The following is a 24,733-nucleotide window of genomic DNA, read 5'->3' on the forward strand; positions in this document are numbered from 1 at the left end:
AACTTCGCCAAGAAACACCCGCTGATGGACGACAAGGTGAGTGCGCGCCCCCTGCTGGTCAAGAAGAGCGTCAACTTCACTCAGATCGCTGTGGACCGCGTCTCCGCCATCGACCACCGCCACTACGACGTGCTGTTCATTGGGACAGGTGAGGGCTGCAGAGACACCCTGCCGGGCCGTACCGGACCTTACCGGAGCAGACAGCACTGTATCAGAGCTTAGTACAGCACTGTATCAGAGCTTAGTACAGCACTGTATCAGAGCTTAGTACAGCACTGTATCAGAGCTTAGTACAGCACTGTATCAGAGCTTAGTACAGCATTGTATCAGAGCTTAGTACAGCACACAGCACTGTATCAGAGCTTAGTACAGCACTGTATCAGAGCTTAGTACAGCACTGTATCAAAGCTTAGTATAGCACACAGCACTGTATCAGAGGTTCCTGTTCTGTACTTCGTGTGCCAGTGCGTGTAGTCCAGGCTAAACTCTCTCTCCCCCCAGCGGAGGGCTGGCTGTACAAGGCAGTGAGTCTGGGTTCAGAGGTCCATGTGATTGAGGAGCTGCAGCTGTTTGAGGAGCCGCAGCCAGTGGAGAGCCTCGCCATCTCCCACAAAGAGGTAAGCCTGCCTGCCTGCCTGCCTCTCTAGTAGAGGCGGGACGGACGGACGGAGAGAGGAACGGACGACTGACGACTGTGAGAGGGACGGACGGACAAGAGCGACAGACGGACGGACGGTGAGAGAGAGAGGGACGGAGGGACTGACGGACGGACGACGGAGAAGAGGGACGACGGAGAGGAGGGACGGACGGAGAGAGGACGGACGGACTTCTCGGTGAGAGGGATGGACGGGACGGCGGAGAGAACCCTGCCTGCCTGCCACCTGCCTGCCTGCCTTCTCTTCCTCCCTGCCTGCCTGCCTGCCTGCCACTCTCTCCCTGCCTGCCACTCTCTCCCTGCCTGCCTCTCTCCCTGCCTGCCCCTCTCTCCCTCCCTGCCTCTCTCCCTGCCTGCCTGCCTCTCTCCCTGCCTGCCTGCCTCTCTCCCTGCCTGCCTGCCTCTCTCCCTGCCTGCCTACCTGCCTCCCTCCCTGCCTGCCTGCCTCTCTTCCTCTCTGCCTGCCTGTCTCCCTGCCTCCCTCCCTCCCTGCCTGCCTGCCACTCTCTCACTGCCTGCCTGCAGTGGAATGACCCACATGATGAGAACACATCTAATTGTAGATCTTCAGTAACCCCGTCTCTCCACTCTCCTGTCTCTCCTCTCTCCTCCACTCCCTCCCCCTCTCCCTGTAGAAGCTGCTCTATGTGGGCTCTCGTTCCGAGGTGCTGCAGCTGCCCCTGGCTGACTGTGGGAAGTATCGCTCCTCTTCGGACTGCGTGCTGTCCCGGGACCCCTACTGCGCCTGGGACAGGGAGGGCAAGAGCTGCGTCCGGACAGACAAGCATCCCAGGTACGGCAAAAAAAAACAAATATCACCGACCCTCCTTGTGCTCCGTCCTTCGGATGAGACGCCAAACAAACGAGGTCCTATTGGAAGCGACTCTGCAGCAGCAGCAGTTGTTGATGATGCAGAGTTCACCCCCCTGGTCTCTGTGAGTCGCTCTGGATAACAGCCTCTGCTCAATGACTTAGCAGAGTTTGCACTTAAATAAATAACGATGAAGTTGTATTAATATTGAGTCTCTCTCTGTTTCTCTCTCTCAGCCTCTCCTCCCTTGATCAGGACATCCTACAGGAAGGGTTCAAGGTGCAGGCGTGGGCTAAATTCGAACAGAGTCCCATCCCAAACTCGGGTGAGGAACTGCTAATGTCGCTTCTGCCTGTCTGTCTGTCTGTCTGTCTTATCCACAGCAATGAAGTCAGCATTGAAACTTTCTGTAGCTCCTGAAACTGCAGGAACACTTGAAGGAAAACTGAAGGGGGAAATTAACTTAACCCTTTCAGGCATGAAACATATACAAGTCATGTTAAATAAATCCCTCTAGGGTTTCTGTGATGTCATGAACTCCGAGAGCGAGGGCAGAGTTTCTAAACTGTCTCGGAGACCCGGGGTGGGATTGTTTTCCTGTAACTCTCTGAAGAGGCGTGTCTGTAATTTTTTCTAATCCGCGGATGCCCTTGTGATGCTGATATTAAAGAAGACGAGGTTCAGCGGTACAGTCGGTGTTTTTTTAAGCGTCGTGTTTAAGGGCTGTGCAGACGTTCTGTCTCGTTATCCGTTAGCACTTCAGCTTTATTTGGATGATCTCCTTTACCTTTTTTTTAATTTCCCGGTCCTCTCCGGTTTCTCTGAGATACGAGCGCACCGGCTTGACATCATTTTTAACGTGTTCTCATCGTGTTGCTCATTAATGAACTTTTCTGTGCTGCGGGTGTTTGTCGAGTGTTTGAAAACGAGACACTTTATGTTTGAATTGAAAGCGATGGTCCTCGGAGGTCACAGTTCAAGTATATTTCCCTGTAGAGGAATTATCACTTTGATGTCACTACTGTGATATTATACCTTTTGTTCTCGAATTGATCAGGATGTAAATACAGCCTTTACCATGTATTATAAAATAAGACGGGCTTCAGATAGGAAAGTAGTAGAAAGAAAAATAATAAAATAATTCCATCTCTGGGTTCTGAAGTGGTTTATATAAACAGTATTTAACAGTAACTCGCTGAAGCCCATCTATTGTATATATTCCATTGCTTTATATGTGGGTGGAAATGGGAGAGAGAGAGAATGTATTTAGCATGTATCCAAAATTACTTTTATTAAAAAATGTTAGCATTTTTTACATTTATTTTTTTCAATATTATTCATGCATAAAAACAACTTTAAGTCAAATTTCTCCAGCATTAAAAAAAATAAATAAATAAAAAAATCTCTCGTTTCCAGACAGCGCCAAGCCGAAGAACGTGACGGTGGTGTTGGGCTCGGACCTGGTCCTGCCCTGCCGGCTGATCTCGAACCTGGCCCGGCCCCTGTGGCTCTTCAACGACCTCCAGCTGGTCCCGGGGCAGGGCGTCCGGGTCGAGTTCCGACTGGGGGCCCTGGTGATCGAGGGCGCGGGTGCGGGGGAGGCGGGGCGCTACACCTGCTTGTCCCAGGAGAGGGGGGAGCGCTTCCTGGCCGAGCGCTACGTGGTCTCCGTGGTGGCCAGCGCCCCCGTGTTCATGGAGCCGCGTGCGCCGGACGGGAGCTTGAGGCTGGTGTGGGTGCTGGTGATCACTCTGGCCTCCGTCTGCCTCCTGCTGCTGGGCTCCGTGCTTTACCTGCGCAGGAGGCTGAAGCAGGGCAAGGGCTCGGAGCTCATGAAGCCCCTGGAGAGCACGCTGGTCTACCCCATCAGCCTGCCAAGGGAGCCCACCCACTTCGTAGCCAGCAAAGGGTCAGACTCGGAGCTGTGGGACAACAGCAGCTATTATTACTCGGACGGCTCCTTGAAGATCGTTCCCGGCCACGCCCCCTGTCCCAGCGCAACCCCGGGCAGCGGGATCCCCGGCCAGCCCCTCCCCAGCACTGCGGCCGTGAACTCCCCCAACCGGCTCAGCCTGGGCAACATCAGGGTCTCCGGCAGCAATGGCTACATCCGGCTGAACCTGAGCAGCGGAGGGGAGGAGCGGGCGGAATTCAGCTCTCCCTTCACGGAGGAGCTGCGGAAGACGCTGAAGCAGAGGAGCGTGCTGCCCGACACCAACCCAGAGGAGTCTTCAGTGTAGCCCCTCCCTCCCTCCCTCCTCTCTCTCTCTCTCTCTCCCTCTCCGTGCGAGAGGGACGCAGGCGCCTTGCCTCCCTCGCTCACATCACTGCTGCCTCTGCTGCTTTTTCTGCTTTTTTGGTTTTGTTTCTCTTTTTAACAACAATACTAAAAAAAAAAAAAAAACGAACGTTGACGCGCTCTCTTCTCTAACAAATTCCCCGTCGGTTTCTTTGCACTCCTGACCTCCTCTCCAAAAAAATCCCCCCAAAGGGTCTTTCCTCAAAGGGGGGGGAGGGGAGGGAGGGGGGGGGGGGGGACTTGACACGGGACTTTTTTTTTTTTTTTTTTTAAATGAAGTGTTTTTAAAAACGACAAAAAAAGAGACTGTTCTGTTCTTGTTTTTTGTATATGTCGGGACATTTTCATGTGTTCTCTTGATTCATCGCTCCCCTTTTTGTGTTTTGATTGTGTGTGTGCTCATGCCTGTTCAGTGTACAAATATCTAAATACAGGATTAATACCCCACTTCGCCCCCAGAGGGCTCCGGGAGCACAGAGGAGGACACGGCTCTGGCAATAATGAAAAAACAAAACAAAAAAAAAATCTTATCACCGAAGCCAAAACGCAGCGAGAGAGAGAAACGAGATTCGATGCAGGACGATCTGAATTCAGCCACACAGTGCAATGGAGGGAAACCGGCAAGATGCTTCAACCTGACAGGATATTGAGGCTCCTGTAGCCCCACTGCGCCCCCTTGTGTGTTGTCGTGGGCGCTGCCTCCTGTCCTCCGTCTCCCTGCTAGGGGGCGCTCTTCTGCTGCAGCTGAAAGGTGGATTGAGAGGTTCCTCTACCCCCCCCCCCTCACAGTTTCACTGCTGTGTTGAAGTCCGGTCTGACTGCTCCCACCAGCTGGGTTGGTGTTTTGTTGAATTTTGATTAGATTTCTTCGTGTCCTGTGTTTATTACTGTACTGTCAACGTCAATTTATATGATATCTTTAGCTTAAATGTTTCACCGACATTATCTATCTATCTGTATCTAGTTATCTGTCTGTATCCATATATCTATCTGTATCTAGCTATCTATCTGTCTAGCTATCTATCTATATTTATCTGTATCTAGCTATCTCTGAATCTGTCTATCTGTATCTAGCTATCTCTGAAGCTGTCTATCTGTATCTAGCTATCTCTGAAGCTGTCTCTCTGTATCTAGCTATCTCTGAATCTATCTCTGTATCTAGGTATTTATATATCTGTAGCTATCTCTCTGTATCTAGCACTCTGGCTGCCTGTCTGTCTCTCCCCCTGTCTCTCTCTCTCTCTCTGTCTCTCTCTCTCTCTCTCCATACAGGAAACCAAAACGAAACATCTCCTCTCTCTCTCTCCCCCTCTCTCTCTCTCTCTCTCTCTCTCTCTCCTCTCTCTCTCTCTCTCTCAGTCGAGAGAGAGAGAGTAGATCGAGAGAGAGATAGAGGAGACAGAAGACTGACAGGGAGGAGCCAGAGAGGAGAGAGAGAGAGACAGAGACAGCAGAGTGTCTGTCTGTCTGTCTCTGTGTGTGTGTACCGTATATGTTCCAAACACCTCCTGTATTATTTTTTTGGACGTTGTTATTCAGGTTATGGAAGACACAGAAGACTCCAGTCTTGCAGGTTGGGGAGCGGGGAGCGGGGCAGGGGGGTTCCAGGATGAGATCCGGCAACGCCAGACTCCTCCGGGCATGGAAGGAAGCCGGGATGGGGCGGTTTGGAATGGTTTCCTGAACTCAGGATGTTTTCCGTGGCAGGAGGCGGGGCATTCTTGCAGCTGATTCCTGAAGGCTCTGGGATGGTCACAGGAACTGTCAATCAAAAACAGCTGTTTTTAGAAAAAACTTTTTTTTTTTTTTTTTTTTTGAGAACTTTTCCAGAGGTTTCTAAATTCAAGATGATTGCAGAAATCCTTTTTTAACGCAGTGGGGACAGCAGCGTGTTGTGTTTCTGCGCTCGCCAGGCACTCCCGTGTCCCGGGTTCATCTCCTAGGAGCTGCGCTGCGGCTCTGCACTGCGCTTCAGAGAGCAGAGCTCGGGAGACGCAGCCCGTGCGTTTTCCTCTCTCTGTGACGCAGTCGTCGGGACGTGGGTGTTGGGATTGCAAACCTTTTTCGAGGATTTTTCATTGTATTGTAACTTATTTTGCCTGTACAAAGTGTTGAATATTTATTACCCCTGTACATAATTCCTTATTTTTATATATGAATAAAAAGTTCCAGTCACTCATTTCTGTTGGTACGGCAGGATTTTTCATTATCCCTGTTCAAAAAGTCACAGAAAAGTTAACAAAGTGTGTGTGTGTGTCTCTGTCTGTGTGTGTCTCTGTCTCTCTGTCTGTGTCTGTGTGTCTGTCTCCACAATGTACACAGACATTAGCATGACACAGTCCACACACACAGAGTCAACACCTCACATTGTCCAGTGTGTCTGTCTCTGTGTGTGTGTGTGTGTGTGTGTGTCTGTCTCTCTGTGTGTCTGTCTCGGGGTGTGTGTCTGTCTCTGTATATCTGTCTCAGTGTGTATCTGTCTTTGTGTATCTGTCTCAGGGTGTGTGTGACTGTCTTGGTGTGCGTATCTCTGTCTCAGTGTGTATATTTGACTCTGTGTATTGAGTGCTGATACAGACTGTGTGTGTGTGTGTGAATGCATCTCTCTCTCTCTCTCTCTCTCTCTCTCTCTCTCTCTCTCTCTCTCTCTCTCTCTCTCTCTCTCTCTCTCTCAGGGCAGTGCCAGAGAGTCCCGAGACTCTCAGGTCTCGAAGTTTAGGTTTAAATCCTGGTTTGTGAGAGAGCGACCACTCTCTCGCTCGTGCCAGGACGTGACGGTCCCTCGTGAGGGTGGGGGGGTTTAAAGTTTGACGGACAATATTTGAAATAGGAGCTCTCTCTCTTTCTCTCTCATATTACCAGACGGTAATGCTGTGCTGGATTTCAATACAAAGTGTGAAGGCATTCCCGGGGCACAGACACAGCGGAGGGGGGCTCTGTCCCCGGGTGTTCGCTCCACCCCGAGCAGCGAGCATCCCGCACACTGACCGGGGGGGGGGTTAGCGCAGTACGATTTATATCACAAGCTTTTCAGAGAAAGAGAGGAACATTTCTGTGAAAGCCGTGTGATTTCGCTGCGGTTCGATTCAGAAGGGCTGGAAGGGAAACGGTTTCCTGAATTTGGGACGAGACGGGACCGTGGGGGATCATTTCGGGTGCAAGAAAAAAACAAAAACTGTATACATCAGATGACTTCAAACATAATAAAAATCTAGCTTTTATAATACACATAATTTACTTTTATAAATAATAAAGCAAACGAATTTAATTGAATGAAATTCACAGTCTAAATACTAAGACTAGAAACGTTAGTAGCTTTGTAAAATCATTAACATATATTTTTTATAGCGCCTTTCATAGTGGATCACCATCACAAAGTGCTTTACAGAGGCAGGCTGTGAACTGTGCGTTATATGCAGAGTCACTTACAATAGGACACTGATTTAACATCTCATCCACAGGATGGAGCACAAGGAGGTGAAGTGACTCGCCCACACAGCAAGTCAGTCAGTGGCAGAGATGGGATTTGAACCGGTGACCTTCTGGTTACAAACCCTTGCCTTTAACTACTGTTCTGTGCACTTCATTGCAGCAATAATAATAGTTACTGTTCGGACTCTCACGTCTCTCGAGTCTTCCCGGGTGAAGGAATGCGGTTTCGCCGCCGTGCGGGCTGGAACCGACGTGGAACGATCCCAGAAACTGGAGATGTGTGTTTTCTAACGCGGTTTTAACACTGTTCCCTTTGTAACTAATATACTGCAGCTAGAAATTATTTTTTCCCAAACAGCTGTGCAAGCAGTAGGGTTCTGGAGGGGGGGTACGTTTGCTTCCCTATGTTTTACCAGACCTCTCTGTGTTTTACAATGCTTCCCTATGCTTTACCAGACCTCTCTGTGCTTTACAATGCTTCCCTATGCTTTACCAGACCTCTCTGTGTTTTACAATGCTTCCCTATGCTTTACCAGACCTCTCTGTGCTTTACAGTGCTTTACCAGACCTCTCTGTGCTTTACAATGCTTCCCTATGCTTTACCAGACCTCTCTGTGCTTCCCTGTGCTTTACCAGACCTCTCTGTGCTTTACAATGCTTCCCTGTGCTTTACCAGACCTCTCTGTGCTTCCCTGTGCTTTACCAGACCTCTCTGTGCTTTACAATGCTTCCCTATGCTTTACCAGACCTCTCTGTGCTTTACAATGCTTCCCTATGCTTTACCAGACCTCTCTGTGCTTTACAATGCTTCCCTATGCTTTACCAGACCTCTCTGTGCTTTACAATGCTTCCCTGTGCTTTACCAGACCTCTCTGTGCTTTACAATGCTTCCCTGTGCTTTACCAGACCTCTCTGTGCTTTACAATGCTTCCCTGTGCTTTACCAGACCTCTCTGTGCTTTACAATGCTTCCCTGTGCTTTACCAGACCTCTCTGTGCTTTACAATGCTTCCCTGTGCTTTACCAGACCTCTCTGTGCTTTACAATGCTTCCCTGTGCTTTACCAGACCTCTCTGTGCTTTACAGTGCTTCCCCAGACCTCCCTGTGCTTTACCAGACCTCTCTGTGCTTTACAATGCTTCCCCAGACCTCTCTGTGCTTTACAGTGCTTCCCTGTGCTTTACCAGACCTCTCTGTGCTTTACAATGCTTCCCTGTGCTTTACCAGACCTTTCTGTGCTTTACAATGCTTCCCTATGCTTTACCAGACCTCTCTGTGCTCTACAATGCTTCCCTCTGCTTTACCAGACCTCTCTGTGTTTTACAATGCTTCCCTATGCTTTTCCAGACCTCTCTGTGCTTTACAGTGCTTTACCAGACCTATCTGTGCTTTACAATGCTTCCCTGTGCTTTACCAGACCTCTGTGCTTTACAGTGCTTCCCTATGCTTTACCAGACTGTGTGTGTGTGTGTGTGTGTGTGTGTGTGTGTGTGTGTGTTGTTTGGACAGTTCATATCGGTGCTGTTGTTGTTTTTGCTTCAGGAGAATCGGTTCATCCCTCCATTCCAGTGACAGTAACATTGCTCCCCACCTCCTCCCCAGTTGAAGAATGGCAGCTGGCTGATGGGTTTGCTCCAAGCGTTGCCAGATGTCCGTCTGATTGAGCTGAATTCATTGGCATGGAGCTCCGAACAGGAGGCTTTGTATTATGATCCAGATGTGTGGCGATCAGGGACCAGAAGAGAGATTGGACGAGACATAAAACTAGCGAGGGGGTCACAAATGAAGATTAGACAAAGGGGCATTCAGAACAGAAAATAGGAGACACTTTTTTACACAGAGAATCGTGAGGGTCTGGAATCAACTCCCCAGTAATGTTGTTGAAGCCGACACCCTGGGATCCTTCAAGAAGCTGCTTGATGAGATTCTGGGATCAATTAGCTACTAACAACCAAACGAGCAAGATGGGCCGAATGGCTTCCTCTCGTTTGTAAACTTTCTTATGTTCTTATGAGGTCCTACTGGAAGAGACTCTGCAGCAGCAGCAGCAGCAACAGCAGCAGCTGTGATGAAGCAGAGATATATTGTTTGCTTGCATTTATAGAGCGCTTTTTATACAAAACTATCGCAAAGCACAATGCATTTGTATAGCAGGTCTCACACACACCTGTCACAGTCAGACCATTTCAATATCAGATTGCACAAAAATAACACAAAAGCAGCAATTTAAAAGTTACATTAAAACCCACGCAGATAAGAAAGCCGTTTTATAAAAGTGTGTTTTTAGTCTTGACTTGAAAACTGTAATGGTCCCAGCTTGCCTGACAAACGAAGGCAGAGCATCCCATAATTTCAGAGCTCTGCTAGAAAAAGCCCTCCCTCCTCCCGTGGTGCTTTTGTTGACCCGAGGAATAACCAGCAGCCCCGCGTCCTGTGATCTCAGAGTGCGGTTTGGAAGAGACAGGGTCAGTAACTCTTGCAAATGACGAGCTGCTAATCCATTCAGGACCTTGTGAGTCAAAAGTAAAATCTCAAAATCAATTCTACACTGCACAGGGAGCCAGTGCAAAGAGGCCAGAACAGGGGTAATAGGATCACCTTCCCTGGTTTCAGTCAGAATTGCAGCGCCGCTGTTTAGAGCTGCAAACGGGACAGCACACGTCTTGAGACACCAGAAAAAAAGTGCATTACAATAATCAATTCTAGATGAGACAAAGGCAGCGTCAGTCTCTTACAGAAATAATTGGTCTAAGTTCGCCCCCTTTGTCTCTGCAAGCCGCTTTTAAAAGTGTTTTCTAAATGGCTAAATAATAATAATAATAATAATAATAGCAGCTCAAGACCCCTCTTCTCTCCTCTTCCCTCGGTTCAGCCCCTCAGAGCGCGCCCGGGTCAGCCCCTCAGAGCGCTTCCAGTTCCCAGCAGCTGATTGATCTAATGGGGGTCGCTGTCAAATGGGGTCTCAAAGGATTCCAGTGATTCAGCATCAGATATTTGAGGATTTGTAGCATCGTTAATAAAGACAAACCCTAAATTTGACATGATTCATTTTTTTAATGCATTATTTGTTAACTCTGTTAAACCTTTGACTTCCACGCTGCCTCTCTGTGCTTCCCCCCGCCACGGAGATGCTAACTCCTGCGACGATGCTGCCTCTGCAAGAGCTGCCGATGGAAAACTGCACCGCAGCATTCCTGGAAGAGGGGGATATCGGAGACCCCCCTGCCTGAACCTGGGATGGGATGGGATTGGAGAACAGAAAGGGGAATCAATTAAAGGCGATAAATGCCCACGTAATTCCGCATTTAGAAATACAGAAATAAACGCTGTGAATTCAATGATTTTATAAATACTAAAAGTAAATTGAATTATTTTATAAGTATGTTAAAGAGCTCTGAACCGGGGTCGAGCTGCGCCGTGTGGTACAGAATGAGAAGCATGGAGCTCCAGCGCGGTGCTCTGCTGCCCCCTAGAGCAGATTCCCGGTACTGCGTGAACATCTGGGATTTGAGTTTAGTACAGGCGAGTGTCAGCACCGGCACGCACTGCATCACACTGCCCTCTGCTGGCGAGACTGAGCAGTGCGGATCAATGACGTAATCGCACAGGCTGCATTTTATAAACCGATAGATTCTGTCTCTCTGTCTATCTATCTATAAAATGCAGCACGTACGATGATGTATATTATATTATATAGTCCAATTATACACAGAGTGACTGGACGGGTAATTAGAAAGTAGGTTTATCACATCAATACACACACATGCACAGAGACACACACAGAGGGCTAAGTTGGCATCATGTTGTAACATAACTGCAATTTAAGAGACCACTCTTCAAAATGAATACCAGGCATCTTTTTTTTCCTGATAAACACTTTTATTCCTGTAGCTTGAAAAACAAAGCGTTGCCCATGGCCCCCCAGGGTGACCGCTCTCTATATTTACACAATCCAGACAGGGAGCAGCCTCACCCATGATCGCCAGTGAAATATACATTCCAGTGAGACGAGATCAGTGTACTTACAGAAAACACTGGCATAGAGGATTAGGGGTTACACAATATTCACCTGCAGTTACATTACACTGTGGCTTTAAAATACATTTCAATCTTTAGTTTCATTCAGATAATAAAATCCCAGAAGAAACTGAAATCAAATTTCTAAAAAGAAAAATGAAGGATTCTTGAACCCCTGGTGTTGCAATACTGACTGCACACACACAGCTGGGAGCCAGTGGGGCAGACCGTTAGGAATATGGCTGGAGAGTCAAATACTTGTTTATAAAAAAAACAAAATGAAAGATTTAAGGCAAATAAGTTAAAAAGAAACCTTGTCTGAACTCAATATCCCACAAAAACAATAAGGAATCGCAGTCTGGAGTTCAGATCAAGGTTTTAAAAACAGCTCCTGTCTCTTAGAAGCGTGATCTTCTCCCCCTTCGGGGGGAGGGGAAGGGAAGGGGGGGGAGGGGAAGGGGAAGGGGAAGGGGAAGGGGGAGGGGGAAGGGAAGGGAGGGGTGTGTGTGACCTCCCTATAGACCATTGTCCACTGATCCTAAGAAACATTTGGAAAAACAAAATCCTAACAATTTTATAAGTGAGAGAGAGAGAGTGTGTTTAATAGGACAGGGTTATCATTGGCTTTGATTGAAATTCTGTCTTTAAAAAACCGTTCACCCGCTTCAGAGAGAAACAAGGCTCTCTGCGACAGCACGGGCAATCGAAGAGACCGACCCAAACAACTTCGGGACGTTCTCCATGAGAACACACACAGCCCTCAAAATCAGCATGTTCAAATGAGAGAGAGAGAGCTAGCGAGAGACAGAGAGCAAGGTGAAGAATGAGAGGAGCAAGAGAGAGACAGGAGAGACAGAGGGGGGGAAAGGGGGGAGAGAAAGAGAAAATCAGCACCGAAAAAATAAAATGAATAAACCCCCAATTGCCGCGCAGTGGTGGATCCCTCGGCACGCCTGCGCATTCGCACTCTTCACTGAGAGAATCGATCGGCCACGCTCCCCATTCCCACACACCTGATCAACAGTCTTGTATTTTCAACCACTCGCGGGGAGCCCCCGTTCTAAAGCTCTCCAGTAATCAGAGGGCGCACGTCAACGAGGGGAGCCGTCCAACCAAACAGCATTGAAATTGGAATTGAATTGATCCCAGATAGAGCTTGGCACATCAGCAGATTACAAAAACAGAATAACATAAAATCAAATCAGAAGAAAGCAGCCGCCCAGAGCCGCTGTCTCAGCGATAATAATAATAATAATAATAATAATAATAATAATAATAATAATGGAAGTTGCTCAGTCTCCGGCAGTCGTTTCCGGATTCTCCTCCACTGTGACGGTTTCTTTACTTTTACTCCTGCCTGGGAATAAAAAACAAAAACACACAGCAGAGAGGAGATGAAGAGACATCGTTTCAATTTACAATGCCAGCAAAAGAAACCCCGTCAAAACGAGTCAGTTTAAGCATCTAGAAGACTCCAAAGCGTTGGTGTGCAATTCAATAATTAAGATTATTCAGCGTGTTTCACTGGACTTCATGAAGCACAATGAGTTCATTCTACTGGGGGGTGCAATGCTTTTGGCCAGAGACTGACTGACTGACTGACTGACACAATTTCATTTTGCATTAGGACATGTCAGTTCATGCAGGAGTTAAGTGGGAGTCACACAATGGATGAGAAGCAAAAGATGAATTATAAGAACCATTTAAAAGCCGTTCAATATGCTTAATTATGAGCAGCGGGACAAGGAACAGATTGATGGATCTGGAAACGAACGAGGCCAGCACAGCACCTACCAGCCAGTCGCTCTGTGCACAGAGTATTAACTGTAGCTCTCTATAGTGTCAAAGATTGAATAGCATTCAGGGAACACTAGAACGAGAGCAAGAGGGAAAGAGAGGGAGAGAGAGAGAGGGAGAGAAATAAAGAAAACTGTTTTAGTTAGCACTAGAGACAGGAAAGGCGGCAACACCAGATTTGGGTTTTATGTATATATAAGAAATGTGGCTGGCTGTCCCCTAGTGGTTTCCCCCAAACGCAGAGCTGTGAACGGAGTGAGCACGCACTGCAGTACTGCAGGCAAGCACTAAACCCCTCTCGGGGTCCTCCCCTCTCCCTCTCCCTCCCCTCTCTCACCTGGGCCAGCGTTCCTCTCGTTCAGCAGTCTGGTCTGACTGCTCGGGACAATCTGGAGCTCCATGCTGTCGGGGGGGTTGGGGGGGGAGACGTGCACCCGAGAGGCAGTCAGAGCGTTCGAGTACTGCAGCCGCGTCACCTGGGGGAGGGATGGAGTTACTGCAGTTTGTTCTGCATATTACACAGCACATGCATCTGTAATAACAAGAAACTGCACACAATTCAAAAATATATATACACACATTGCATTCAAACCATTTATTACCCAAAGCTATTATTAATAATAATAATAATAATAATAATAATAATATTAAATAGTGGATGTATTTTACTTATAAAAAAATCGAAAGGTTCAGTAAGGACGTTACTCCTCTGTCACACAGAGATATGTAGGTAGACCTTTTGAGGATATCCCTAAGGTCAGACTCGTCTTCTTTTGTGTCTCTCTCTCTCTCTGCAGTCTGTGTGAGTGAGTGTTGTTTTTTGTGAGCGCGCGTGGTGTCCACAAACACTCGCGCGCACACAGAGAGAGAGAGAGAGAGAGAGAGAGAGAGAGAGAGAGAGAGAGAGAGAGAGAGAGAGAGAGAGAGAGAGAGAGAGACACTCTCTCAATAAACTCTGAAAAGCCGGTTTGACGCGCACACAGCCCGGACCCTACCTTCACAAACTGCAGGTCTGTGAGCGCGCGCACCGTGTAGTCGGGACAGTACAAGGACGGGGGGCTGTCCCCGAAATCAAACTGGTGCAGCGTGGACACAGGGGACTGGTGCTCTGTGGGGGACAGACGAAGCAATCAAGAGATCAAACCCACTGCTCAATTCAAACATTCAGAGATAAACACACACCAGGCATGGCAACAAGACTCCTACTGCACAGCAGCGTGACCCATTCCAGGTTTTACTAGCAGCTTGATCAGCCCCAGTGTGTCTAGGCAACAAGCTCAGGTGTGTCTCTTAAAATTTGCAGTGAAACCAGGACTGGACCAAATTGCTGTGCAATGGGAGTCATATTACCATCCCTGCAATAATAATAATAATAGGATGGAAATAACAATCCTGTTGCATAGCAGTTTGATCCACTCCAGGTTTTACAAGCAGCTTGATTAGCCCAGTGTGTCTAGCTAACAAGACATTCAGGCGCTGGTAATATGATTTATAATCGAGTCTCTAAACAGGGTTCCAGAGCAATTCAAATCTGCCCATACCTGGAATGGCAATTTCAGATGTATTCTTTCAGGAGGAATCTACATGTTTGCTGTTTTTAATAAGAGAGCTCTCAATGCATCCTGGCAGACAGAGCCTGTAATCTGCCTTTCCTGTCTCTTATAATGCTGACTCAGCGTTCCTCTCGCTCCAACGCTGCGTCAGCCTGACCGTCGCGTGGAGGACTCACCTGAAGAGGGCGATGTGAGCGCAGAAACTCCATAGTAGGTGAAGGCTCCGTTCTCAAACTTCAGCCCCTCCTTCCCGATCTCCACCTCCACTCGACCCTGCAGAGTCAAACACAGAGACAGAGACACTCAGAGAGGGAAACACAGACAGAGTCAAACACAGAGAGTGTCAAACAGAGACACACAGTCAAACACAGAGACAAACATATGCTGCTGCAGAGTCACACACAGTTAATCACATACACTCTGCAATACTGCTGCACAGCCAAACATATTTAGCAGGATGAGGATGAAGCAGTCGACAGGGTGGCTCAGGATTCGAGAGGAGAGAGGAGAGAGGAGAGCGGGGGTGTGTGTGGAGAGGAGAGAGGAGAGTGGGGTGTGTGTGGGTGTGTGTGTGTGTGTGAGAGAGCTCTAGCGGGGGTGTGCCGTGTGGAGACACACCCGGAGGTCTCCTGTCGTGGGGAGGAGAGCGGGGGTCCTGTGTCGCCCCCCCACACACCTCTCCTCTCGCCCCCCACACACACCTGTGTGTGGAGAGGAGAGCGGGGGTGTGTGTGTGTGTGTGTGTGTGTTACCTGCAGGATGAGGATGAAGTAGTCCACGGGGTGGCTCAGGGCCCGAGAGGACAGGGGAGAGTGGGGTGGGTGGGTGTGTTACCTGCAGGATGAGGATGAAGTAGTCCACGGGGTGGCTCAGGATTCGAGAGGAGAGAGGAGAGAGGATAGAGGAGAGTGGGGTGGGTGGGTGCGTTACCTGCAGGATGAGGATGAAGTAGTCCACAGGGTGGTTCCGGTTGTACAGGTAGTGCGATGCGTTTAGCCGGTCCGCCGGGTCGAATTTAAGCTCCTGGTTGACGCTTGGGTGCTTGAGCAGGTGGAGCAGAATCTTCTCAGAGACACGGAGAGGACTGAAGAGATCCACCTCTAACAGAGAGAGAACACACACAGTCAGTGTATTCACTGTGTAGTCTCAGTGTGTGTCTAAGCGTCTCAGTGTGTCTCAGTGCAGTCTCAGCGTCTCAGTATGTATCTTAGTGCAATCTCAGCGTGCGTCTCAGTTCAGTCTCTGTGGGTGTCTCAGTGTGTGTCTCAGTGTGTGTCTCAGCGCATGTCTCAGCGCATGTCTCAGCGCAGTGCAGTCTTGCCTCTGGAGAGGAAGCGGTGGGTGGCCAGCAGCAGCTGCGGAGACGTCTTGACCTTGAGCTCCGCGTCGGGCAGCTTGAAGAGAGACACATCCTCCCTGCGCCTCCCGAGGGGGGTCCCCATGGGGGGCGGGGTCTTCTTCACCTTCGACTCCACTGCAGGGAGAGAGGGAGGCTCAGCACAGCAAACACACAGAGCCCAGGACTGACTGTCCGATTCACTGACCCACACACTGCCACAAACACAATTAGAGAGAGCAACTCATCCGAATGTGTTCTATACAGCTCTGGCCAATCACCCTGGCATCACCCTCTATATAGAATGATTGTGCTTCATAAAGTCAAATGAAAGCTGCCAAATCATGTGACTAATTAACATATTGAATTGCACACCAGCGCTCTGTAGTTTTCCCACATACTTAACCAAAAAAAAACTGACCTTGAAAAATGTGGCATTTCGAAATCACATGAAATACTTACTGTAATTCTATGATGGCTTCCGGTAGCCTTTTTTTCTGCGATATCATTGTTTAGTGTCTTTGATTACACAATGTTAAATAAAAGATCTAAATTATGTTCACATAGTTAGTTATTTTGTTTGTTTTTAATTATATCTCAATCCTGATCTTCAAGTAGTTTGCTAGGGACACAAAGCTCTGGTCAAAAGTCTTGCATCACCTAGAATTGTAGGATTGAGACATCATTTTTTTATTTTATATGAACATAATTCAGATCTCTTATTGAACACACAAACTACACAATGATATCCCAATTTAAAAAGTCTCCCGGAAGCCATAACTGAAGTACAGGAAGTATCTCATTCAAGATTCAGATTTAGTATCTGGAAAACTCCAAAGCGCTGGTGTGCAACTCAATGTGTTAAGATTATTCAGCAGGTTTCACTGGACCTCATGAAGCAAGATGAGTTCCCTCTATAGTGGGGTGCAGTGGTTTGGGGCGTAGCTGTAGCTGAGGTTTCACAGCGCCTCTGTGATCCGGCATCCTTTTTCTGGTCCCAGTCGATGCCGGATTAGACAGGTTTAGAAACACAACCCAGCAGGGTCACCACTGTGGCCTCCGAACTACAGAAAGCCAGGTGCTATGGTTTCATCAGGAGTGGACGAAGCTGTAACTCAGTGCTAGTGTGCTGCAGGGGAGAGGGGAGTGATAGGGAACGGGGAGAGGCACTCACTGTACATGTCGGACTCGTCCAGGATCTCAGACTTGATGATCTCCTCGATGACGTCCTCCAGAGTGACCAGCCCCAGCACCTCATAGAAAGGGTCTCCCTCCCCCTCGTTATTCACCTTCTGCACGATCGCCAGGTGAGACTTACCTGAGAGAGAGACAGAGAGTCAGAGCACACACACAGAGAGATAGAGTCAGAGAACACACATACAGAGTCAGAGCACTGACACACAGAGAGAGACAGACGGAGTCAGAGCACTGACACATTCAGTTAGTGCACTGACACACAGTTAATACACACACACAGTTAGGCTGGTATCCCAGTTTAATTAAAAGGGATTTTGATGGGGTTTGGCTGGATTGCTCCCTTGTTTTCCTAGTCTGAGGGAGGCGCGCACGGAGTGGAAAATTCCTAGCGGATTCCCAGAGACTCTAATCCCTCCTCCCCTTTGTGCTGCTCGCTGCGGGAACGCTGCTAATGAGGACTTGCATTCCAGCACAGCACAGCACAGCACATACTGGCACAGCACAGTACAACAGAACCAGCACAGCACAGAACAACAGAACCAGCACAGCGCAGTACAGAGTCAAGCACAGCACAGCACATACTGGCACAGCACAGTACAGTGTCAAGCACAGCACAGCACATACTGGCACAGCACAGTACAGAGTCAAGTACAGCACAGCATATACTGGCACAGCACAGTACAGAGTCAAGTACAGCACAGCACATACTGGCACAGCACAGTACAGAGTCAAGTACAGCACATATTGTCACAGCACAGTACAGAGTCAAGTACAGCACAGTACAGAGTCAAGTACAGCACAGCACATACTGGCACAGCACAGCACAGCACATACTGGCACAGCACAAAGTCAAGCACACTGCAACACTTCTGCATAGCCAAACACTCGGCAGAGATGGGAATAAGACTCCTGTTGTACAGCAGTGTGATCCATTCCTGGTTTCACTAGGAGTTTAATAATCAGATACACCTGATAGGTAACAAGCTCAGGTGTGTTTTACTAAACATGTAGCGAAACCAGGAGTGGATCAAACTGCTGTGCAACGGGAGTCGTTATTCCCGTCCCTGAAATGCATAACAAAAAAACAACTTATACCCTTTTTAAACTCCTCGAGCACGGCATCCAGCTTGGTATCGTCGAACACGAAGTGGAGCGGGTGGTTGTAGAACTTGGTGATGGTGCTCATCGGGGTTCGGTCCTCCGGATCCACCATGGCCAGATCCTTCACATACAGGATGTCTACGATGTTGGACCTCTCCTCTTCGTACACCGGCACCCGCGTGTAGCCGCTCTGCATGATCTGTGACATGACGCTGAAGTCCAGCACGGTGTCTGCCTGCAGCATGAAGCACTCCTTCAGCGGGGTGAGCACGTCCTGCACGGTCTTGGTGCGGAGCGCTCCCCGGCTGAACTCCTCCTTCACGAACTCCTGGTACGGGTCGCTGTTGGAGCGCATCAGGTCCATCACCTTCTCGCGGGTGGCGCAGGTGCTCACGTCCCTGCCGAGCCCCAGGTCCAGCAGCAGGGCGAGCGGGCAGGAGAGCGGGCAGGTGAGCAGCATGCACAGCTGCGCCAGCCACGCCACCCCCGGGGCCAGCCTGAACCCGTAGCGGGAGCAGAGCAAGTGCGGGAACAGCTCGGCTACGACGAAGACCAAGAACCCGCACAGGAAAACGGCGGGAGCTGTCGAATTTACAGCCCGGTAGAAGAGGACACCGAGAGCGGACTGCCCCAGGGCGCCAAGGAAGAGGAGGGCGCAGAGCAGAAAGTTTCCCCTCCGCCGGACGGGCTGCAGGCGCTGGGCTGTTTTTTTCTCCCTTTCGGAGCCGCAGGTGTGCAGCACGTACAGCTCCAGCGGGTCCAGCCACAGCAGGCTCAGGTTCAAGCCTTTGAAAACGGCGCAGGAGACTAGAAGGAGGACGATGCCCACCACTAGTCCCCAGACTGGGATCGCATCGGTTTGGGTAGAAAGTGCGTGCGTCTCCACGACCTGAAAGACGGTGTCTTTGCCCTTGTAAAGCGCCCATTCGTCTCCAGGTCCGACCCGGACGCAAAGATAATAATAATAGCGTAATCCCCCGCTCGTACTGGTGCTGGCACCGCTGCCGGAGTCTGTCTGCACGGTAAACAAACCGGAGTTCTCACCGTCCGCTCGGAAGTCTCCCAGCACCTGGAGTCGTGAAGCGCTCCTCACACTCGCCTCCCGACACGGGTCGTCCTCTCCAGGGGAAGCAGGCGCCCCGCCGCCGCCGCCGCTCGACTCCTCCTTGCCTGCAAACGCTACCCAGGGCCAGGATTGGTTTGCTAGGTGCGATCCGTACAGCCGCAGCACGAATGCAGACTGGAGGGGAGCCTTCACGACTCCGTCGCTCGTCATAGACACGGAGGAGCCGGGGTTTTCCAGTCTGAGCCCCAGCACTTGCGGGGCGACCTGGCCGCAGGCGCCGAGCCACAAGCCGGAGACAAACAGGTAAGTGAAACAAACTCGTAGAGCTGCCAAACCGGCCACCATATTGGAATAGGGCAGCTGGGGTCTCTGACGGATCATGTGACGCCTGCTCTCCTGAGAGAAACAGGCACGCGTCGGCGTACCCTCGCCTTGGAGCGGCGTTAGCCGGGGAAGACGTTAGGAAACTGCGTCGCGCTGGAGCGCCATCCCGGCTCCGCCTCCTAGCGTTCTGCGCGGCGCTCACTCCCGCGCTCGAGCCGGAATGGAGCCAGTTGCCTCAAACCGCTAAGAGTCTCCAGCAACCGGTCAATCGGAATAAAACGGGCTGGTGAGCCAATGAGAAGACGGTAAGGGCAGGCCGGCCCCGCCCCCTGGTCGTGCTGGGTCTCGCAGCGGTGTAAACAGGAATGCAGTCGCAGCGCGTCGAGCTCGTGTTGGGAATGCGACCTTAAAGAGACAGTACGCGCTTTTTAATTGATTGAAGAAGCTTATATATTGTTTTAATGATTTCCTACGCTTCCTCTCGGCTATCTAGTTTATAATGCAGACTGGACCAGGTTCAGCTTCCTCTCAGCTATCTAGTTTATAATGCAGACTGGACCAGGTTCAGCTTCCTCTCAGATATCTAGTTTATAATGCAGACTGGACCAGGTTCAGCTTCCTCTCAGCTATCTAGTTTATAATGCAGACTGGACCAGGTTCAGCTTCCTCTCAGATATCTAGTTTATAATGCAGGCTGGACCAGGTTCAGCTTCCTCTCAGCTATCTAGTTTATAATGCAGACTGGACCAGGTTCAGCTTCCTCTCAGCTATCTAGTTTATAATGCAGGCTGGACCAGGTTCAGCTTCCTCTCAGCTATCTAGTTTATAATGCAGACTGGACCAGGTTCAGCTTCCTCTCAGATATCTAGTTTATAATGCAGGCTGGACCAGGTTCAGCTTCCTCTCAGATATCTAGTTTATAATGCAGGCTGGACCAGGTTCGGCTTCCTCTCAGATATCTAGTTTATAATGCAGGCTGGACCAGGTTCGGCTTCCTCTCAGATATCTAGTTTATAATGCAGGCTGGACCAGGTTCGGCTTCCTCTCAGATATCTAGTTTATAATGCAGGCTGGACCAGGTTCGGCTTCCTCTCAGATATCTAGTTTATAATGCAGGCTGGACCAGGTTCGGCTTCCTCTCAGATATCTAGTTTATAATGCAGGCTGGACCAGGTTCGGCTTCCTCTCAGATATCTAGTTTATAATGCAGACTGGACCAGGTTCAGCTTCCTCTCAGATATCTAGTTTATAATGCAGACTGGACCAGGTTCAGCTTCCTCTCAGCTATCTAGTTTATAATGCAGGCTGGACCAGGTTCAGCTTCCTCTCAGCTATCTAGTTTATAATGCAGACTGGACCAGGTTCAGCTTCCTCTCAGATATCTAGTTTATAATGCAGACTGGACCAGGTTCAGCTTCCTCTCAGATATCTAGTTTATAATGCAGACTGGACCAGGTTCAGCTTCCTCTCAGATATCTAGTTTATAATGCAGACTGGACCAGGTTCAGCTTCCTCTCAGCTATCTAGTTTATAATGCAGACTGGACCAGGTTCAGCTTCCTCTCAGATATCTAGTTTATAATGCAGGCTGGACCAGGTTCAGCTTCCTCTCAGCTATCTAGTTTATAATGCAGACTGGACCAGGTTCAGCTTCCTCTCAGATATCTAGTTTATAATGCAGGCTGGACCAGGTTCAGCTTCCTCTCAGATATCTAGTTTATAATGCAGGCTGGACCAGGTTCAGCTTCCTCTCAGATATCTAGTTTATAATGCAGGCTGGACCAGGTTCAGCTTCCTCTCAGATATCTAGTTTATAATGCAGACTGGACCAGGTTCAGCTTCCTCTCAGCTATCTAGTTTATAATGCAGACTGGTCCAGGTTCAGCTTCCTCTCAGTTATCTAGTTTATAATGCATATTTGCTGTTTTTGTTTGTCTCAGAGTCATGGCAGAGCCGCTTCTCAAACTCCATGCAGTTCACACACACGCACGCACGCACACTGCTTTGTAATGTAAAACCTGACTGCATGGTTGATATATTTGAGAACTCGTCTCTTGCCACATTCTTCTTGTTTCTCAGCATTTTTCTCATTTCTGTCCTCGAGCGAAGCACACTGAAAACTGGATTCTCGGGAGAGGTTTACTCAGAAATGTCATCGGCATGATTATACAGACTGTAAAAATAAATAAATAAATAAACACGCACCCCCCCCCAAAAAAGTGACCAGACAGAAATGGACTCAGGCATTTATTTAGTGAAAAGTCCAATTGATTTATTTTTTGGTTTTAGAATTCACATTAATGTAACTAAATAAGAAACAAACAGCTTGAGTATTGAGTGAGGAGTCTTTGTGCTGAGTGAGGATACTTTGTATTGAGTGAGGATACTATGTATTGAGTGTTGAGTCTTGTCTGTATTGAGGGTTGAGTCTGTGTTGAATCTCTGTATTGAGTGTTGTCTGTGTTGAGTCTTTATTGAGGGTTGAGTGTGTTGAATCTCTGTATTGAGGGTTGAGTCTGTGTTGAATCTCTGTATTGAGGGTTGAGTGTGTTGAATCTTTGTATTGAGGGTTGAGTGTGTTGAATCTCTGTATTGAGGGTTGAGTCTGTGTTGAATCTCTGTATTGAGTGTTGTCTGTGTTGAGTCTGTGTTGAGGGTTGAGTCTGTGTTGAATCTCTGTATTGAGGGTTGAGCCTGTGTTGAATCTCTGTATTGAGTGTTGTCTGTGTTGATAGTTGGGTCTGTGTTGAATCTGTATTGAGGGTTGAGTCTGTGTTGAATCTCTGTATTGAGGGTTGAGTCTGTGTTGAATCTCTGTATTGAGTGTTGTCTGTGTTGAGTCTTTATTGAGGGTTGAGTGTGTTGAGTCTCTGTATTGAGGGTTGAGTCTGTGTTGTATATCTGTATTAAGGGTTGAGTCTGTGTTCAATCTCTGTATTGAGTGTTGTCTGTGTTGAGTCTGTGTTGAGGGTTGGGTCTGTGTTGAATCTTTGTATTGAGGGTTGAGTCTGTGTTGAATCTTTGTATTGAGTGTTGTCTGTGTTGAGGGTTGGGTCTGTGTTGAATCTTTGTATTGAGGGTTGAGTCTGTGTTGAATCTTTGTATTGAGTGTTGTCTGTGTTGAGTCTGTATTGAGAGTTGAGTGTGTTGAGTCTCTGTATTGAGGGTTGAGTCTGTGTTGAATCTCTGTATTGAGGGTTGAGTCTGTGTTGAATCTCTATTGAGTGTTGTCTGTATTGAGGGTTGAGTGTGTTGAGTGACTGTATTGAGGGTTTAGTGTGTTGAATCTCTGTATTGAAGGTTGAGTCTGTGTTGAATCTCTATATTGAGTGTTGTCTGTGTTGAGTCTGTATTCAGGGTTGAGTGTGTTGAATCTCTGTATTGAAGGTTGAATCTCTGTATTGAGGGTTGAGTGTGTTGAGTCTCTGTATTGAGGGTTGAGTGTGTTGAATCTCTGTATTGAGGGTTGAGTCTGTGTTGAATCTCTGTATTGAAGGTTGAGTTTGTGTTGAATCTCTGTATTGAAGGTTGAGTCTGTGTTGAATCTCTGTATTGAATCTTTATGTTGAGTCCCTGTTGTATCACAGAGCTGTTTAGGTCTGGCGTTGTCACATCATTCAGTGCCTTTGTTCTCATTCCAGGACGAGCTATTTTGTCATTTTTTGGACAATTTTCTTAACTGGCATCATCCACCTGTTATTTTAATTGTTCTCTTTTAACTATATTGTTATGAAAACTTACTGTAATGTTGTTAACCGCAAAAGTGTCTCACTGTAACAGTTAATTCTGGCAACACAGCCCTTCAGATGCTTGGACAACTCCTCAGTATAAAATAAGAAGCTGAAGCCTCCTGGCAGTGCTGACACGCCTTTGAGAAAGGGAGCGCACTGACACACAACACAGGGAACTGTTTTCATACGCATTACTGCTTTCTTTCCATGCTCCTTAAGCCTGCAATCTGCTATTAGCTGCTGTTATTTCATGCATTATGCTGCTATCATGTATTCTGCTCTTTCCACTGTATTTTATGTATTATGCATTGTGTGTGTTTTTACTGTATATCATGTATGATGCATTTCTCTGTATTTGAAGTATTATGGATTTTCTTGTATTTACTGCATCTTGTAAAGAGCTTTGTGATGGTGCTCCTCTATGAAAGGCGCTATATAAAGATTGAATGATGCAACTGGCTTTTTCAAAAGAACATTTAAAAAAAATTCTCCATTCAGAAATAAAAAAATAAACATGTTGAAACAGGAGCTCAAAATGCTCTTGAAAAAAACAAACCAAAAACAAGAGTGTCACGTTTCGGTTTCTCAATCTGAAATGAGACGACAGGATCCTGTTTTTAAATTTTTTTATTAAAAACACACACACACACAGTTTTATTTTTTTAATAGAGAAACATATCCTCAGGTTTATTAATCATCTGCTTTATTTTTTCGTCCCCTTTTTCAAAACTCGTTTCAGACATAAATTATAAAACATTATGTATAGACATTTCAAGTTACAACGTGAAACAGGACAGCTCTTTAGGACGGTACATTTACCACCCCCCCCCCCCCCCCCCCCCCCAAAAAAAAAAAAAAAAAAACTCAAATAAATAAGAAATACAATCTAAAATACAAATCAAAGTGATTGTTCCTCACTTCACTCTCACAGTGGTCCTGAATTACTCTCCACAAATTTTAACCTCAAAAATGACATGAAATCTGCTTTCATGAAAATACATTTAAAAACGCCCCCCCCCCTGTTAATTCAGTGTAATATACACTCAGATTTCCCTTCTTCTCTGCAGAGAGTGGCTCATTCATCAATTACAATCCCCTGCACTTCAGAACAAAACTTTGGCCGCGCGTTGTGATTGGTCAGAATGGGGACTGTCAAGGTTCTAGAATTTCCTTATAAACATTCCCTTAAAAAAGTTGGCCATAGTAAATTAGCAGCTTCTCCCATGCCTTTCCCCTCATTATAATACTATGCACAGTTTACCAGGGTTTCCTTTTCAATATCCCTCTCTGTGCTTTACAATGCTTCCCTATCCTTTACCAGACCTCTCTATGCTTTCCCATGCTGTGCTTTACCACATTTTGCAATGCTTTTATTGATGGAAACTTTCATAAGGAAGATCACATGACTATTATTTT

The 24,733-nt window shown here is 47.8% G+C and overlaps 2 protein-coding genes and 1 long non-coding RNA gene across 6 annotated transcripts in view; 2 read left to right on the forward strand and 1 right to left on the reverse strand.

Moving 5' to 3' along the window:
• The window catches only part of LOC121302383 (semaphorin-4C-like), a 27,896-nt gene extending 24,068 nt beyond the window's left edge, over positions 1–3,828 (forward strand). The window contains 5 exon segments of the mRNA XM_041232317.1: positions 1–148; positions 502–617; positions 1,291–1,448; positions 1,703–1,791; positions 2,883–3,828. The exon segment at positions 1–148 is cut by the window's left edge and continues 66 nt beyond it. Coding sequence (XP_041088251.1) covers positions 1–148; positions 502–617; positions 1,291–1,448; positions 1,703–1,791; positions 2,883–3,706 — 1,335 coding nt within the window. The 3' untranslated portion in view covers positions 3,707–3,828.
• A 189-nt stretch (positions 3,829–4,017) lies between these two features.
• LOC121302378 lies at positions 4,018–5,944 on the forward strand. Its single transcript, XR_005947700.1, has 2 exons — positions 4,018–4,600; positions 5,305–5,944. It is a non-coding gene; the product is annotated as an uncharacterized LOC121302378 (long non-coding RNA).
• Positions 5,945–10,226: 4,282 nt separating this feature from the next.
• On the reverse strand, positions 10,227–19,690 carry LOC121302354 (metal transporter CNNM3-like). Of its 4 annotated transcripts, XM_041232275.1 has the most exons (9): positions 18,192–19,689; positions 17,074–17,217; positions 15,885–16,037; positions 15,494–15,663; positions 14,740–14,836; positions 14,006–14,118; positions 13,348–13,486; positions 13,008–13,083; positions 11,749–12,570 (listed from the first exon to the last, which is right to left on the reverse strand). In XM_041232275.1, the coding sequence occupies exons 1-8, from the start codon at positions 19,642–19,644 to the stop codon at positions 13,034–13,036; spliced, it is 2,319 nt and encodes a 772-aa protein (XP_041088209.1). In that variant the 5' UTR covers positions 19,645–19,689; the 3' UTR covers positions 11,749–12,570; positions 13,008–13,033. The 4 variants fall into 4 exon arrangements, with proteins under 4 accessions (XP_041088206.1, XP_041088209.1, XP_041088207.1 ...); XM_041232272.1 differs by lacking the exons at positions 11,749–12,570; positions 13,008–13,083 and adding an exon at positions 10,227–10,428 and having other exon boundaries at positions 18,192–19,690; XM_041232273.1 differs by lacking the exon at positions 13,008–13,083 and having other exon boundaries at positions 18,192–19,688.
• Positions 19,691–24,733: the final 5,043 nt, after the last annotated feature.

This window comes from Polyodon spathula, chromosome 29, assembly GCF_017654505.1.
Source record: "Polyodon spathula isolate WHYD16114869_AA chromosome 29, ASM1765450v1, whole genome shotgun sequence".
NCBI lineage: Eukaryota > Metazoa > Chordata > Actinopteri > Acipenseriformes > Polyodontidae > Polyodon > Polyodon spathula.